General features: G+C 39.0%; 1 protein-coding gene across 2 annotated transcripts in view; it reads right to left on the minus strand.

Moving 5' to 3' along the window:
• Positions 1-18,311, minus strand: part of sardh (sarcosine dehydrogenase) — a 44,562-nt gene extending 26,251 nt beyond the window's left edge. The window contains exons 1-10 of one of the 2 annotated variants that reach the window (XM_083929302.1): positions 18,127-18,311; positions 16,186-16,375; positions 15,279-15,415; positions 14,898-15,076; positions 11,581-11,760; positions 10,180-10,303; positions 9,834-9,934; positions 6,644-6,748; positions 4,011-4,140; positions 1,210-1,296 (exon numbers count right to left, since the gene is read on the minus strand). In XM_083929302.1, coding sequence (XP_083785428.1) covers positions 1,210-1,296; positions 4,011-4,140; positions 6,644-6,748; positions 9,834-9,934; positions 10,180-10,303; positions 11,581-11,760; positions 14,898-15,076; positions 15,279-15,415; positions 16,186-16,370 — 1,228 coding nt within the window. In that variant the 5' untranslated portion in view covers positions 16,371-16,375; positions 18,127-18,311. Of the gene's footprint in view, positions 1-1,209; positions 1,297-4,010; positions 4,141-6,643; positions 6,749-9,833; positions 9,935-10,179; positions 10,304-11,580; positions 11,761-14,897; positions 15,077-15,278; positions 15,416-16,185; positions 16,376-17,803; positions 17,922-18,126 lie in introns of those variants that run through there. The other variant, XM_083929301.1, reaches the window with a different exon arrangement.
• Between the last annotated feature and the right edge of the window lie 826 nt (positions 18,312-19,137).

The following is a 19,137-nucleotide window of genomic DNA, read 5'->3' on the forward strand; positions in this document are numbered from 1 at the left end:
CAAGTAGTGTGAAAGTGCATTGAGTAGTCAGAAGACTAGAAAGTATAAGTCGATTTACCATGATTAAAAAACAGAGACAAACCTTCACAGTTGAGACATGGGAACCAGCATATATTTGGATTTTTTTGCTTTTAAAAAATTAACTTGAGTGACAAATGAATTATCAAAATTGTGGCATTCATTTTCTATTAAATAAACTAATTGCTTAATAACCTAATAATTTAAGCAGAAAAGTAAAACCATAAGCAATACGGGTCTAATAAATAACATGATATATGGAGAGGATATAAGGAGATATGATGTGATGTAAATGAATAAACAGCTCAGGGACAGCAGAGCGCTAGTTAACCTGACAATGGATAACTAGATACTATTTGACCTACAATCAGGACACACAGAATGAGTGTCTCGTGGATACCTGATTGGGGAATAAGAGAGTAAGGAAGCATGTTGCTCAAGAACAGCAATCAGCCGTTTGCATTCCAACACACAAAAAAATACACTTTTTAAGAAAAAAAAACAGTTGAAACTGTATGCTCACTCATTAGAGCTCCACCTCTCCGCACCTCCTGACTTCTTGTCATAACAACTTTTAGAGCTCGACCTTTTGCTCTAATGCAGAAAAAAAGCTTTCTCTTAACGTCTGTTAACGCTGATGCCGATTACTTTACCCTTTACGCCCCCTCTCTCTGTCTTTCAGTTTGCCGAGATACTCTCATTCCTCCCGGTCTAATGTCAAAGGTAAGCCCATCTATGAGTGAAGTAATGGAGTGACTTGGGTTGTTGTTGTGTATGTGTGTTTGTGTGTGCGTGTTTGTCCTCCATGGACTCGTTGATAATTGAAAAGCTCTCCATTTTTCATTTGTGCCCTGAGAGTGTCCACAGAGACTGGCGAAGTCTAGGTCAAAGTGGGTAAAAAAACACTCTTCGGCCATTTCTCCTCGCTTGTTTTCTGCCTGCTTATATTGCTATGTACTGAGGATTGCTTTGACCTTTCTAGCTCTATCATTTCACAGTTCCCTCGAGGGAAAACTCTACACCAAGAAGTATTTGAAAGCATACAACTGTGAGTGATATGTATCGTTTGTTTACAGCAAGAGATGCCTCTACACTCTGTCATCCTTGTGCACTCCTTTTTTATCTCCTTCCCTTTTCTTTCCATTCTTTAAAAGTCTTCCTCTTCGATGTTTCCCTCCCTGCAGCACTTACCAGCACTGTTGAAGCCGCAGCCCAGGAAGAAACCTCTGACCTCTGGTGCTTCTCCCATCAGCGGCTTGTGGTCAGCTGTGAAGGATTCTGAAAACAGACAAGAAAAACTGTAGATTAAAGTGGTAACAAATGTAAGATAGACTCCAGAGGTGTCATGTTGTCCCCAATAAAACTTTTACTTTGTGTAAAGATAAGTGACAGTAATAAAGTTTTGTCCAGGTCTCTCAAGTCCTTACTGTGCTTTAAGTGGTTGTTGATTTGTTGACCGTTACTTCATGCAGCCCTTTTGGCTAACTTTCCTGGTTAAAAAACTAGATAATAATAAATTATTATAATAATAACTAAAAAAAAAAAAGTATTATTGTTTTAAACTGGGGGTTTAATGGTAGTTTAGCATTTTAGTGTTTGAGCATTTAGCTGCATGTTTGGTTAGCAGCTAGCAAAAGAAAAATGAAATGCAGCTCTCTGTAACTCTAAAGTTGTTTGTTACTTAAATACAGTACTGTGTGTTCTCAGCTGGTTAGCTGTTGTTAGTCAATGGTCAGTCAACATTCAGGAATAATGAGTTACTGAGCCATCTGTTAATGGTTTTTCTGAAGCGTAACGTTAGGCTTGCTGCTTGGGGATCTTATCTATGAATCCCAGGGTCATATGTTCCCCGTCTCAATTTTCTCTTAATATGACTCGTTAAGGAGATCTTTCAAAGGGTTTTGTATTCTCAGTAATGTTTTTCCCTCTGCCAAATGTTCAATGTATACCGTTTCCCTGGGTTAATATGTTGAAATTACTTGCAGCCTATAGCCTACTGATAGCTACTCCTTCAATCCTATGTCCTCAAACAAGATGTTTTTATTTTGTCTTTGGACATTAATATCTACACATTGGCTGAATATATTTCTAAAATTCAAACTGCATTTGACACAAACAAATCTCTTCATTATTTTGCAATTTGAACTGTGAAGCTGGCCCTTACCTACCTTACCTGCATATGTAAAATACAGATGTTACTAGAATAACAATAACTTACTCTCCTATATAAAGAGGGAACACACTAGCCGGTCCAGCTAAGCATGCATGTTAATTAGTGCATGTGAGCGCCTTGTGTATTGGTATTAGATGCCAAGGACCATCCCAGTATTCAGTATTTCGAGTAAAGCACCTTTAAAGTATTTCTTACCTTTCTTGCATGTCTCAGTTAAATCACTCAGCCCTTCTCTTCAAAGTCCCACCCTCTTCCCCCTGCCTGACCTCTTACACTCCTCCCCTGACACGGCCGTTGAGAGAGAAATGCTGCCATGGGAAGTCCGAAGTTTCAGACCAACTACGCAAAGTGCACTGGAAAGCCTGTCAAAGTGGAACCTCCTACCTGCAAATTCAAGGGAGATCAACCTAACCCGAAAAGGTCTGAAACTTTGGACTTCTCATGGCACTTAAACACAGCATGAACAGCGCAAGTGAAACGGAGCGACGGATGACAGGCAGGAAGCTCAGCAAATAATTTAATTAAGACCGAATAAAATGATTGGTCCGACTTTTATCAGAAATATATGAGAATTTAATATTTTTGAGTTTTAACACCTGGTGGATTTCTTTTACATTTTAGTGTGCCATACGCTTATAAGTAGCATTTTAAGATTACAAAAGAAAAGTGTAAAAATGCCAGAAAGGTAAGAATTGCTTTAAACTAACTTCAATTTACCAATGGTTGAAACCTGGACAACATGACAGAGGGAGAGAGAAAGCACAAATATATAAGTATTATAGTTATTCAATAGAACTGAACTGACAATTATTATTACAGTACATACACGCAAGTGTATTATGATACACATGAAAATCGTCAGGCACATTTAATTACCTTTCTATTGCCTTTCTATTGTACGTGGTATGAGGACATAGATACTCAAGGAACTCATAACACTTGAATTATGGTTGAGATTTCTGCTCTAGTCTTTGTGCTCTCCTCCCAAGGAAATGGTCGAGGACTCAGTAAATGGACTATAGAAATTCAACACTTAAGCGCAGCTTAACATAACACTTTAAACGAAACAAAAGCCAGCGAGAGTCACACCTGAGGAGAGGCAAAGCAACAACTCTGATGAAATCCTCAATTTATATCTGAGATTCACTCCCTCTGAGCTGTATTTCTTGACTCCTGACCATCATTCATTTTTCTTCCCATGTCTCCATTTCTTACATTTGGTTTGTCTCTGCCATTCTCTACATTTCATCACCCCATCTTTACATCTTCACTTATTTCTTCCTCTCTTTATATCTTCTCTTTTCATGCTATTCTGTTTATTTATATTTTTCTCAGATTTCCTTCTCAATTTCTCGGTTTTCCGTCTTCATCGGGTCATCATCCCTACATGTGTATGTTTCAGCTGTCATTTCTTTCACTTCTCTCTCTTCAAACAGCTGCATCGCACAACGAACGATGATGAAAAATCCAATTCCATACTGTAACTCTTAAGGCTGCACGGCTACACACCGACTCACTCAACCACTTCGGCCACATGATACTGCCCTGATGGGAAGTCAGGCGTGAGCTCATCTAACTATCTCCTCAACAAACATGACACATGCTAGTTTAAAAATTCATGAGCAAATGCAGTGTTTGAGCAGTGCATAAGATATTTCACAGACGGATACATTTCAATTTTAAATAAGAACGCATCCAATTTTAGTGTCATGAAAGTTGTGTGTTCCCTGCTGTAATGCATAATGTTATAAGAAATGTGCACAAAGGATTTTCATAAAAAACTGTGTGTGTGTGTGTGTGTGTGTGTGTGTGTGAGTACCTGGTCCACAGACAGTTGACTTGATGCCAGTCTGCTCCAGCGCTGGAACTCTGTTGATTGCACCCTCAATGTGTTGCATGAATACGTCCCAGTCCAGGTCAAACAGGCTGAAGGCAAACTTATCGGACACCTGGGAAACACATTTATATTCAAAGTAAATTAAATATTCTGCTGCAAGGACGCACTGATCTTCGTAAACAGTTGCTCTTACAAGACAAAACATCTTGACATCTTTCATTATGTCCTAGGCAAATTTCCAATTGGGACATCAAAGTATGTCTTATCTTATCTTATAGGCTCTTCATATCAAACCCCCTCTTCTTTATTTCAGTGACAGTATGACCCTCAAGTGACACGGCATAAACAGCATTTGTTATTTTCATCAGGTCCCTTAGCTCTGCTGCAGATGCTGTTAAAGTTATCAACTTTCCTTCATAGTTCTCTGAAAGCAGGGCTTCAACATAGGGAACAGAGCCTTTTTTCGAATTGGCGGGGCGTTACTTATGCTAATTTACAATTCTCATGAACAAGCTCATTTATGCACAGGTGGCATTTATTATGTTTGCGTGGGTCATTTACACAATTATCTGAAGTTAGAAGCGTTTGCTGAATCTGACATGGCACACTTACAAACCCACCGTACAAAAAAATGAAGAGAAAGTCAAGAATACGAAAATGTTCTTGCATGAGGCCCACTGTTACTTCAGTCTGTAGACGACCTACTGTGAGTCACACACTCCAGCAAAATCAAAATCCTGTAGCATATGTAGAAGTGTCTCCTTCTCACCAGGGAATCAACATCTGTCAAATCCCTCTCAGTTCCCTGTCCAAGCTTTAATTTGCTCCCATCTGGACCTCTGCAACTCCCTCTTTGTCGGCAGAGCCAAAATGGAGTCTTTAGCTCCGACAATTCACGCTGTTCAGTGCTGACCGCCTTGCCTTAAAATTCTCCCCTCCTACACTAATCTGACTGACTCAGGATTCTCAATTTGAAACGTCCAGCATACCAGCTGGAGCCCTGTGCAGAGATTTTATCAGTCCTGCATTTCTCAGGGGGAACGCAATAAAGCAGTTAGTCATTCTCTTACCATCAGAGGTTAACTGCATTTCTGATTCACTGCAGACATATCACACTAGATAACAGCATCAATGTGCAGCCTAAACATTACATTTGTTCAATAGAAGTGATTCTTTAAGTTAGAATTTTTGCAGTTGGACAGAAGTGTTGAGAAAGAAAAGAGTTCCTTTGGCTTTACAAAAGGGCTGATTAGTGTCCATCAGTGGTGACACTTTTACTTTTGAATAAGACTTAAATGTCACAGGGATGTGCGAGCTGACTGTATGCATTATTACCGAGCACTGACACTCAACCAAAGTATCTGAGGAGCAGTGTTCTTTGTTCTAGACACCACACTTCTCTCAATCCCTCCCAAGCCATCGATCCTGCTCATCTTCACTCAGTAGGCATCCTCTATTCTCTCCGTCTCCCTGCTAATTCTCCTTTCTGTATCTCCTCTTTCTTCCTCAATTCGCCTCAAGACATCAAAGCGATGCTCAGCTGCAGAACGAGAACAAAAGAAGCTGCTTCTGCACAAAGAAATTCTCTAAAATGTAAAAGCCACTGAGGAGTCTGTAGACAGGCAGGCAGCCAGGCGGAGAGAAAGAAAGTCATGAAGTCAGTATTATTAGTGTCCTGCAAAAACTTAATCTGTTGCCTTTTATAAAAAAAAATGATACAAAAGTTATTTTTTTGGCTCGACAAGTTTTACCACATGGTTCATTCTTAAAAATGCTACTTAATAATTACTTATTATTGGTATGGGTCAAGGATTACATTGCATTAACAGATTTAAAATGAATAATTAAACAGAAATGCATGAGCAGTGAAAACTTGAGGAACACCAGCACAGGGGGGAAAAAAAAGCATGCCGATGCCTGCCTCCAAACCTACCAGCCTAGCTGACAAACTGCTGTCGATATAAGGGCCTTTATAAAGATCTCAAAAGTCAACCACCCCTTTAAAAAATCACTCTGTGCATGAAAGGACTGCCTGTACCATTACCTTTAATAGTTGCCAAAGAGTTGGTTGAATAATCTCCCCTCATCTTCACAGTCTTTGGTCATTTCAGTCTTTTACAGAAATGCTTTGGTTTTTATATTCCAATAAAAAGCTATTTCACCAGGAGTAGAGTTAAGAATACAAGGTGTGTGGATGGTGCTTAAAGAACAGCTATAGGGTCATTAAAATCAATAGGTAAATCTTTGGAGCGTGTGTTTTGCTAATCAATCTGCCTATGAAATACGCATATTCTCTTTCTTCGCAAGTTGGGTGAGAGGAGTGATACTAAGTCCCTGTACAAGTGAAACAAACAACACACATTGTGTAAGTAAGTAATCCTTACCCTATGTGGTAGCTAATTCCCCCTACTTCCAGTCTTTATTCTAAGCTAGGCTATCTGCCTACAGGCTACAGATGTGTGAGCAACGTTAACAATGCATTACTTGTAATTAGTATAGTCCTTGTAAACAGTATAATAGAGTTATTCTTTATTTTGACAAACTTTATTTTGAGAGCCTCAAAGCTATCGGCAGAAAATGAGACAGATAATCATTCTAGTAATATTCAAGCTTACCTCATCCCAGAAGATGGGGTTCTGTTCATAACCACCCACAGACAGAGCATCCCCTTGAAGGCGCAGGTACACTGATGCATCATGGTCCCTGACATTTGGCATGTTCTGCAAAGAGCGAAGATCAAAGTGGAAACATTCAAAACATGAATTAGTCCAAAAACATTGTGTTTCAGTTACAAAATGATGGCCAGATTCATATTCCTAAGAGCCTAATAAAATAATTACTTTTTTTTGATTGGCAGCTAAGACTGTAGGTCGATCAAGACTGTAAGTCAATTATGTGAGATTCTACCAGCAAATGAATGCTTGGTGGGTTTTTTTTTACCAGATAATGGACTAATATTATAATAAAACTGAAACATTTCATGTCAATCAAGAAATGAATAGACTACTTATTTTGACAGAACTCTACTTTTTGCGAGGAAACCAGAACAATGATGTAAAATGGAAGAAATGAAGGTTAACAAGATTACCATGCTGTTTACCTCATATACTGTATAATAAGCTTAAATTTTCCCTTTACTCCACCCAGATTCTGATATAGTATTTTATGCTTTTTGGTATGTTACATAGGCATAGAAACAGAAAAGAGTAGAAAATACGGGACAAAACAACCAGGAAAATCTTTACAGCAGCAGTGACATATACCATGACATTTCTTAACAAACCATAGAGTTTTTTTAAAGTATGGTAAGGCGGCTACAGACACACCATGAAATGTTCTACCAAAAACACAGCAGCAAGAAGCATTGATCCCCTTGGGTCTAAGTAAACGTTCTTATACGTAGAAGGGTCTAATGAATAGTTCGACTTTCAGTATGTCATTTGTATTCATCCTGCTGTGAGTGCTTTTCATTTCAAAGTCAATTGACTCTGGGTACAAAAACAAAATACCAGTGAACAAGCTGACATTTGCAAACAGTGCACTTCATATAAGAACAGCAAAAATGCTCCTTTCCTCTCTCTCTCCTGTTTTGAGCACATTCAGGCAGCTTACTCCATGTGACCATAACTCTTTCCTTCATGTAGAAACAGATAAAAACATAAACCAGTTACAATCAGCAAGCTTTTTGAATGAAAACCCATGACAGCCTGTGAAGATAAGAGCACATCCATACACACAGACGTGGTCAACATGATACGTTTGAACTGACAAAGATTTCCTGATCCAGTAGAGTGTGTGTGTGTGTGTGCGTGTGCGTGTGCGTGTGCGTGTGTGTGTGTGTGTGTGTGTGTGTGTGTACATGATGTAGCAGAAATGCTGGTTAAGCTGCTCTTAAACTACATAGCACACAGAAGCTCTGACAGCCCCCCCCCCTAAAACCACCAGCCTCTGGAGGACGAGCACATTTATGCATGTGTACACAAACTAAAACTAACACACTCGAGATCCAGTCACAGAGCTTCAGGGGATCGTGTACGCAAGCCATTTGAGTGTAGAGTGGAAGTAAGGAGTAAGACAAAATAATAAAGGGGCAACTCTACAAATGATAATATTTTGTACATTTTGATACTAAAATGTTTTCTTTTTGACGGAGCTAATGTGTCATCTGAAGATGAAGATGTTCCTTTAATTACCACGATGGAGAACATGCCATAATTTCAGCTTCCTGGCTACACAATACAAATGTTCTGAAAAAAATAGATATACAAAAACAAATTAATATCTGATGCGTTTCCCTAAATAAATGCTTTAAAACTGAAAAGAGGATTTTTCTTGGTGTTTAACTACCCTTGGAGGGGTGGAGCAAGAATTTAGATGATTGATACATTATCAGAGCGCCTCAATCCTTCCAAAAATAGGATGAAATATTTTCTGATGAATAACCATAATGTGTGCAGCAGAGGGTGAAATTATACAACTAAAACAATCTCCCCCTCTCTCTTCTACAAACAAGCTCACACATCTCATTCCAACACTCAATAACAGCAGCCTGGGCCTTTACAGGTGGATATCTCCAATGCCACAGTGCCCCCTGTTGGTCAAAGAGACTGTTTAATTCTCCATGGAGACACAAAGTCCTTCATCTGTCTGTATCCAGTCAGGCATATCAGGTTACAGTGGTCCTTCCTATGAGGATGCCTCAGTAGCACATTATAAATCATGTTGTACACTGTAACGTATGACTTCTTCATTTTACTATAATTGTCACATGGAAATAAAGGCATTGTACCATTACATTTACAATCAGGTATCATAGTTACTTATGATCCCTCTGCCACTAGCACTAGTTCATTTAACAATTAACTCCCCTTATTTTGAAAAAGGAAGCTATGCAGATATTATAAAACATGTTATGTTACAGAAAGGCTGTGTGTTTCACCAAGACGGAAAACAGGAAATTAAAGCTAAATCTACACAGACTACAAAGACACAGTGTGCTGTGGGCGGGGGAACAAAATCTATTCTTGGTGCATCGCAAAAAAATGGATGCAGAAAAATCAATAATCTGAAATTTAAAACTTTAATTCTTCACATTAGCATGGCCTGCAACAACTTAGTGAGACTGGGCTGTGACATAGCTGAACGTATGGGATGGGGAAATGTAATGGACGTAAACATGTCTGTGGCCAACTTTTGTTTCTTTTTGTGTTGGTTCTTTTCAATTCTGGGAAATATGTTGTCAAATGTAACTGTCCAGTTAACTCATCTCTTCCATTTGTTACTACTATTGTATTAATAAAATATATGGAAATCAATGAATCTGTTTATTTTAAGGATTGTCACGAATATGGTGTGAGTATCTAGAAGTCACATATTGAGAGAAAATAAATCATGTATAGAATTTAAAACATTGATACTCATTTTATAATCCCATTGTAACCCTCTGAATTAATGAAACACACTCTACAGATACTACAAAATACAATAACCCCATACTGAAACACAAACACAAGTAGCACTGATGATTTAAAAGAAATCCCCTTGGACACAGGTCTGTATTATAGAGGATATAAACTAGCACTATTATCATCAGGAGCTTTCCTTAGTGCCTTGTATTGATAACAATACGATCATTTTCAGACACACCTTTGCTGCACAGGTCAGCTTCTTCTCACAGGACATGATGCCAATCATTACGACATGCTATCAGGGCTTACAGCACAGTAGGCCAATGGTTAATTTTATTTTTTTCGATATATCATGTCACAGCCAAGGTGTTCTGATATGGCCAAGAGGAGGTCCTACCTGTATGCCTTCAATTCTCTCTGTCACCACATAGGCATGATGCATCGCGACAAGAGGCACCCTGACTCCAGCCATTTCCCCAAGCTTGGTGGCCCACACACCTGCATGTAACACACAGAGACAAAATCATAAAATACCACCTCTCTATATAGATTAATGCAATTTGGGCAAAAACACCTGTAAAAAATCACCAAACTGCTTATTTTGCATCATTCATCAAATCACTTTTACGTGATATATTTGCAGCAGCAGGGAGATGCTTGGATTCAATCTCAAACCGAAAAGATATTTATGTGAGTTTGATGTCTTTGGGATGATGAGTTAGCTGATCCGGTCTCAATCTCACCTGCACAGTTTACAACACAAGGCGTCTCAATGGTCCCATGAGGGGTCTCCACTGCCTTGACCCTCTTCACACCAAAGTCATCTTCCCGTACTTGGATACCTGTCACAGGGCAGTTCTCGACCACCTGATTTAAAGAGGACAGTGTGGAGTCATTCATATGCAACATGGAGATAATGTATATGCCCTGCTCCACCCAGGCCAGAGTCCCTATTTGTAATGAACAGAGCAGTTGTACAGTAAATTGTACTATTATTATAAAGAGACCTTTTCAATATCTGTGTGACCTAACGTTCTCCAACACTGCTGTGACAGCTGTAGGGGTTCAATCTACTTCATCAACCACTCTCTGTTGACACAATTTTGCTGTACTTCATAATCCTATTCATAATTCCTCATACATTACTAGATAGAACATTTATGGAAAATGCTATAAACACCAAATAGTTATCTGAGAGCAAATAACACACTAGATTGCACGTTTGCTTAGGTTCTCTACATGTAACAGCAATCAAAGCAAAACAAACAAGTTGCTTTGGCATTGTAAGACTAAATAATAATCGGTAATCTAGGGATTGTTATATCATTGTTTTAGAAAAATAAAGTGATGACAAAGGATCTGTACATTTGCACTTATTCTTAGGACAGTATTTTTGGATCTACCTGAGCTTAGCCTGCTTTGCTCAAACAGAAATTAATGTTTAGCTGTCCACAAGGTTGGGACATGGCTATCTACCCTGGATTCTCTTGTCCAGATAAAGGTGCTATTTTTACACCGTATTTACTGCGTTTCATCACACAAAAAGTAGTTGAGGTGGCAGGCAGAAAAGCAGAATGTTTTGCTAAGTAGAATATTTTAAAACATACATGCAAAAGGTATATTGAGATATTCTGAACTACCAAAAAACAGAAACGTTCATTCAAGTATTTACTTATTATTTTTCTATTTTCTTTTGAAGTGATTTGCAGTGTTGAAGGATTTACTATTCCCCGTTGGAAAGGTCTGTCTAACGACAAGGTAGCAGTAAAAATATTGTAAATATAGCGTACACAAGATTTTTTTAGGTGGCTGAAATATGTTTTGCTGCTGCCCCCATCCAGAACAGCACACTATGTAGCTGCCGTGCTTGTCCTCCTGCCTGCTTCTCCAAAGTGAGGGCATGTGGACTGTCATCTACTGTCCGTAATAAATGAATTATGGCTAAGTACCTCATACAACCCCACTTCTAAAAATCTAAGCTAGCTACAAAGAATAACTTGATTTTTATTTGTTTGATGAGACTGCACTCACAAATATGTACATCCACTGCAAGATATGATGTATATCCATGAGTAGAACGAAACACTGTGTGTACTGCTGGACAGACAAGAAAAGCACCAGTCAGCCAGAGCAGCGCACATTACCGTGGCTCCCCTGGCGGTGGCAGCTCTGGTCAAGGTGGTACAGGTGCCTGCTGGGTCCATGGTGCCATCTTTTGGTACATACAGGGTTCCATACAGATCATCGACGTTCATCAGAGGATACAGGTCTTTGGTCTCAGCAGGGGACAGGACATGGGATTCGATACCATAAACTTTACCCAGCTAGAAACGAGGGGAGATAACATGTTTTACTGGTCATGGTCTCGTCTGACAGGTATTTTTTCATTCAAAGATGATGTAGTCCAAATGAGAACAATTTATTCCTGAAGCATGTGCAAGTGGACGTGACTTACTAGTAAAATATCATTAATAACGTTTTTAACTGAGGATCGTTGATCTGATGAACAATTTTATTGCATTTTCATGGCTGGACACAGTTTCACCACATGCACTGGTTAGGTCAGGTTCCAAAACTTGGGGGGCGCGACCCCTAGGGGGGGTCCTGGAGTTATAAAAGCAGGGAGGCGGGGCTCGAGGCTAAATATAAATGATGCATGGTTCTGAACTGCTAGCAAAGCATTGGCAAGTTTGTGAAAGGACTTCTAGGTACACGTAAGGCAGACCATGAATCTTCCCCAAACGTCACAACCACCGAAACAATAACAAGAAAATAAGGCGTATCTCACCCTTGGTTTCACCAGTACAAGTGTGAGTAATGAGGAGGGGGTGCTTGAAAACATTGTTATCTCCAAAAAGGGAGGCTGTGCACAAAAGGTTTAGGAACTCCTGTGTTAGATGAAGTGAACTTGTGAACTTTGAACCTTGAGCACACAATCAAGGTAAACTGAGCATTTCCCCTGGTCATGTGTGTTCCCTCTTGCACATTTTTTTGTACTCACTGTGAGCTTTCCATTCTGCATAACGGTACACATTAACACTGTTATAACATATAACTCGTATTTTTTCTTTTCTTTTCTTGTTTTTATTTTATATTATGTCTTATTACAGTATGTCTTAAATTATGTCTATACGTTTTCACTGGGTATTTTTTTTTGCATCAAATTCCTTGAATGCGCAACATACTTGGCAAAAAAAAACATTTCTGATCCTGATGCCTCACAACATTCACTCTGCATTTTAAAGCCCCGGAGCCTTAAAAGTCCATTTCACTCCATTAATATGCAATTCCAAGAAAGCTGCTAATTTAGAGAGAGCCTGTGGTGTACGCGCACATTACGTGTCCATCAGGTATTATTCTTTGGTCATTGTGACAACAAGGGTCATTACCTCAATTATACAACTATTTATGAGCTATTACTTTACTATTACAGCCCCCCTAACTAATTAACAATCAGTATTTCTTTTAGAAACATGTTGGAAGGATCGCAGTACAATATAAAACAATTCCTACATAGACACTTTTTCCTCATAGCACAAATGCTTGATGCGAGAGTAGCTGTTATGGCATTTATGTACATGTGATATTCACCGGGAACTATTTGACCATTCTTGAAAGACTGCACACACATACAATACCACACACACCGCACAAACATACACGATTTTTACAAATTCTGAGAATGCAAGCAATGTGGTGCTAGCCAACACTACTGAACGCCTGGAATTGGACTCTCATCCAGAGCATGTGAGCGAAGCATCTGAGCGGGAGGATTTTGCGGAGAGGCAGATATGTGGAGAAACTTGATTCAAGTGTAATCATGATATGAGATCGTGTCGTAATTGCATGGGAACTGCAAATGCCAAGCCCTGCAGAGCAACTTCTTATCTGTCCATCAGAAGTTTCAGGTGAAATAAGGTGAAGTATTCTCCCTGTGCTCCATCATGAGCTGATGATGCTATAGCTAGAATTAAGCATTAGATTTACCGTATTTTTCAGATTATAAGTCGCAGTTTTTTTTCATAGTTTGGCCAGGGGTGCGACTTATACTCTGGAGCGACTTATGTGTGAAATTATTAACACAATACCGTAAAATATTAAATAATAGCCCGGGCTATTATTTATCTCAGTCACGTAAGAGACTAGGCGTATATCAGCATATATCGTCACACACACACGTCAACCAATCAAAATTCGGTGAGGCGGATCATGGCAGAAGTGCATTTTGAAAAAAAAGATGCTACCTGCTAATGCTTGAGCTAAGCGGCGCATTGTCTACCGTTGGAGTTGTTCAGAAGTGACACAGAGGAAGAAGATATATGTTATAGTTATTTGAATGACTCTTACCGTAATATGTTACCTTAACATACCAGGCACGTTCTCAGTTCGTTGTTTATGCGTCATATAACGTACACTTATTCAGCCTGTTGTTCTCTATTCTATTTTTATTTTAAATTGTCTTTCAAGATGAAATGTCTATTCTTGGTGTTGGATTTTATCAAATAAATTTCCCCAAAAAATGCGACTTATACTCTAGTGCGACTTATATATGTTTTTTTCCTTCTTTACTATGCATTTTCGGCTGGTGAGACTTATACTCCGGAGCGACTTTTAATCCGAAAAATAGGGTAAACGAAAGTATTATTGAATTCCTTCACACTGGTACTTAATAAACTCTCCCTACCCCATAGGCTGGTTGCCAAAACATCAAAGATATCAGTCACTGATTTTACTGGTATACACATGGTCTGCTTTTATTTAGGAGTGTCTCATCTTGTCTTGTCTGTTTGTCTGGTCCTGATGCTTTGTGTTGAGGACCACAATGGAAATAAGTGCTGGACTTTATTGTGTTTTTATCCTCCATTAGATTTGATTACTGTTCCTGTGTGTAAGACATGTGTGATACAATTGAATACATCAAATCAAATAAATGGTTCATCATTGTGTTCATTGTACTCATTCAGTCATTAATCCCTGTACTCATATATTCATCCTTTATTTTTCATTTATTTAGTTAAGTGCTGTAGTTATTAGTTCAATAAACCTTTAATTTATAAAGAACTGGATCATGTGAGTTGTGTGTATAGGAAATATTATGTTAGCAACCTTCAAATTATGTAAATAGATTATAATTATGCCTATCATGTTTCATATTTATACCCAAATGGGTGGGACTTTGAGGTCAGGAATGATTATATCATTATGTTTAAATAACATATGATTTATGGTATTTAATATGAAACTCATCATTTCTGATAAACCGAAGTACCATCACTCTCCTTCACTTTTAATACCAGTGCGTGTGTGATTCATAATTTGGGGTAATTATCGTTAAATATTTTGGTATTAATAAATGCTCCCATATCCACTACACAAATGTTGTAACCCAGAATTATTTTACATATCAATGCAACAATGTTTTCCTCACAGTGGCCAATAACTAAGCCATCTCGATTCTTACCGACATGAGGCGCTTGTACTCGTCCAGCCTCTGCTTGTTGGAGGCAATGAAGAGTCCTCCATTTTGGATCCAGCCCGTGTGGAGACCCGTCTCCTCCTCCAGGTCTTTACTGATCACATTCCTGGTGTGAGCCAAGAGCTCTACCTCAACATCACTGGGACGAAGTTGCCACAAAAGGCCTTGGAAAAAAAGGCACATTTAGAGGGTTACAAAGCGATTATAAAATGAGTCGGTGGACTTTATCAAGACTTGACATATAGGAGAAAGAAAATACTGTGGGCAGGTAAGTTAAGAGTGAGGATGGAGGGTTTAAACAGAATCAGCAACAGTGCACTTAATAAGTCCTCCTGTCATCTGTCCATAATCTACAGGGTTTGTTACCTGCAGTGTGCCAGGTTGTGCCAGCAGTGAGTCTGTCTCTCTCCAGCAGAACTACATTGTTCATCCCCATTTTAGCCAGGTGGTAGATGGTCTGACAGCCCAGACTGCCTCCTCCGATCACCACCACATCCGCTGACCTAAGGCAGATGGCAGATGACTGAACATGTGAACTGAAAACATGACTTTGAAAGTGGAATAAGGACGACACCACTTGAAACTCAAACCAATGACACCATTCACTGAATCAAAACAAGTCGAAAATGAAAACTACTTTCCGTTACTTGAAGGAACTGTTTGACATTTTGGGTAACATAAATATTTGCTTTATTGTCGAGAGTTAGACGAGAAGATTGATACCACACTCATGTATGTCCCCTTAAAATGGAGATAAAGCCTGCAGCCGATTAGCTTGGCTTAGCTTAGCATAGGCAAAAAGCTAGCCTCACTCTGACTGGAGGTAACAAAGTTGACGGACAATAAATAAAAAAATATAAAAAGTTTTTTCTTCTGGGAGATTACGACAGGCTAGCTATTTCCCTCCTCTTCCAGTCTCTATACTAAGCTAAGCTAACTAGGTAATGGCTGTAGCTTCAAATTTAATGGAAAGATATGAGCGTGGTGTCAAGTTGTATATTTAAAAAGATCAACCTATTGCTATTCCTATTATTAAGAAGATTGTTTTACATAGTTTTAAAAACTCACAATCAAAAGTGACCAATACAGCACCTACAATCTATACAATCTGCTCAGGCTGGAGTTCTATTAACTTAACCACCTATGTTGTATTCTTTTTGCTAAATCATCTTTTCATGACGTAAGAATTTAAGCAAAAGCTGGTCTTCAATTGTGAAAAATACTGGAAGTCAACAGCCACTTAAACAGCATATAATCCATCCACAAAGCTAACCTGGGTAAAGGTTTAGTGGGTCCAGAGGATGTTCCACCCTCTTGTTTCAGTGTCTTCTCATAGGGAACGCTTTTTTCCTTGGTGGGCTCCGAGCTATAGGACCGGGCAGTTGTCCGGCACAAGGGAGAGAGAGGAGGCCGCACTGCCGACACCACTCGCCGAACTGCACACCCAAGGAAGGCCATGGCCCCTGTTGTCGGTCAGAGAACACAGAGAGACAGAGTGATGCTGCAGAAACATATGTTGACAATAGGCCTGCTGTGCAGAATAATCAAGGTTAGAGTAAAGTCATGGTTATCGAAGTTATCTACAAAAACACTTTTTGAAACTTCATGGCGTTATGACAGATGCCATGAAGTTGGGTAAAACAGGGTTGAGATCCTGTTTGATCATGTCTTTTAGTGTCCTAGATTTCTATAACCAAGGTTAAAAATCTGCAGCTGATTGCAATCATTGCTACAGAACTGTTAACGGAATTCGTCTATGAAGATAAAGGTTCACAATGGAAACTTATCTATACAAAAGGTAATAAGGTAATAAGGTGCCTCAGTTTCAATAGGAACATTATATTGAGAATTATTTATGTGAACCGCACCGTAACAAAAAGTCAAGTACAATATCTGATAATAATCTTTCTCAATAAAAAAGTGGGTTTAAACCTGTTACTGAATGATAACTGTGGACTTTAACCGTCTCCACGCAAGGGCTCATTTATCCATGGGCCTTGCTGTACTTCAAAGTTGTGCAACCTCCAATACTGTTGAACAAGGGGGGTCAGTGCCCGCGTAATATTAAGTCTGGACCCTCTAGCCGCCCTGACCATGGTAAATATTTTAGATCTAGGCATACATTACATCTTTAAAAAGGCTGTAACTCTGTTTTAGAGCTAGAGTTAGGATGTTGGTATTGTTTGAAATGGGAAAGGAGATAAATAACGCTCTAAAGTTAGGCTAAATTTTGGAAAGGGAAATACTGGCAAGGCCTTTTCAAACGGGTCACTTTATCTCTGACCTCAAAATAACTGACTGAAAATGGGTGCTATGGGTACACACATCTCTCCTTTACATATATGCCCCCTTTATTATGCTAATCCCATTACGTTTTTTCACACTGAGTACAAATGTGTTATTTCCACCTATTCTACTATGGTGTATTTGAATATTGCTGCATACTGGGGGTCACTAAACAGTCTTAAGACTGCATAAATTGGATCTGAGGAACAGCTGAGACTCCAACTCACATAATTTATTGTCTAAGGTGTTCCTAAAGACCTTGTTGTCATAATATGGTATTTTAGTTTTTTATCAAGTGGTCAAAAATGGTTAACTTAACACTCAAATCATCAATTGAAAAAAAATGCTGCAAAAACTTTTGAGACATAATTGAGCTCAGTCATCTTAGAAGCCAACCCTGCTCCTGCTCTGCATGCAAGCTTAATTTAAATAGGCACTGAACCAGATAGTTTATTACAGATCGGGTTATTCAACTTTCACACACTATTTCAGTGTGGCATTTACTGGTGATTTGCACATTTGAAATAGTTTAGAGCATACACTGGACATAAAGTGGAACCTATGAGCCTGTAGTAAGTAGTAAGCTCAGCATAAACAGCACACACCGCTTGGTCCTGCGCCTCTTGTGCACTGCAACGTTTTGATTGCATGCTCACAACTGTGTCGGCGACTCGAAGTTAAAACACTAACAAATAAACGCGCAGAACAGGACCTGCACATTGACTGGGCTGCATGCACTACATGTAAACACCGCGTCCCAAAATAACAACAACAGCCTGTGCAGCTGCCAGCGGCAACGTGGCATAAACGCTGCACGTGATCACAAGCGTTAAATGCAAACGTTAACAGAAACCTCCAAGTTCAACCGTACTCTGAATCATAACTGTGTTGCACAAGAGAAGTTCGGCTTCCCCACATGTACACTTACACTCGGTTCCGCCTGTCACAGACCTTCCAGGGAAAATTCACCCTCGATGTGAGCTTTTAAAATAGGTGGAAAAACAAACAGTTTGCAGGAAGACAGGATTGGTGTCGCGAAAAATGGCCGAATACTTGTGTGTTCCAGAGACAGACGGCGTTTTAAAGTGCGGCAGGGCAGCAGCAGCAGTCCAGGAGCTGTCACATATATGTGAGCAGCAGCAGCACAGTTGTAGTTCCCGTCTGTCCTGACCCCTCCCTTGCTGTTGGCAGTTACTCAAGCATGCTGTACACTCAGATATGCATATTTATTGTCTTTGTATTCAAATATTTCGATTCAATTATAAAAAGGTGTTGTATTTTTTATGACAAGAATGACTTTGATTGTAAAAAAACACAAACACTGTTTTTTTCTGAACCTATTTGTTTTATATGGGAAATGATTCCTTTACAAATGCAAATGGACTAAAAAAAAATAATCCACACATATAGATATTTAAAATTGAAATTGGACTTTATATTCAAACATTACAAGAACTGAAAACAATTGCAGTTTGTAAAGCCTTCAATGTTTTTCTTTAATGTCTTTATTGTTTTGTTATGGTACCCCTATTTATATAATTTTGTCCCGTCCTGTCCTTGTGTAATTGTGTATTTGTGTGATATGGCTGAAACATCATGTGAAAAAAATGTATATTCACGTCAATGCAGAACCGACCAATTTTTGCCGAGTTAAATGACACTGCAAATCAATTGCAGACAGTGAGAAATTAAGGTGCAAAATACTTTTAAATGTCATAAACCGTGGCATTTATGTAGAGGTAGTCAGCAAAAAGATAAAATATGTGTGACATATGGAGCTACAACTTGCAGCAGTATAGTTATATAAATAAAATATGGTTTGTTTTTCTTCTGTCTTTCTTTATATTGACATTTACCTTCTGTTATCCTTTGTAGGCCCCGGCAACTATTGCCAATTGTTTTTATGGGTCTTAGTGTTGTCGTATCTCAGGAATATGAT

Source organism: Echiichthys vipera (genome assembly GCF_963691815.1).
Source record: "Echiichthys vipera genome assembly, chromosome: 16".
Taxonomy (NCBI): Eukaryota; Metazoa; Chordata; class Actinopteri; order Perciformes; family Trachinidae; genus Echiichthys; species Echiichthys vipera.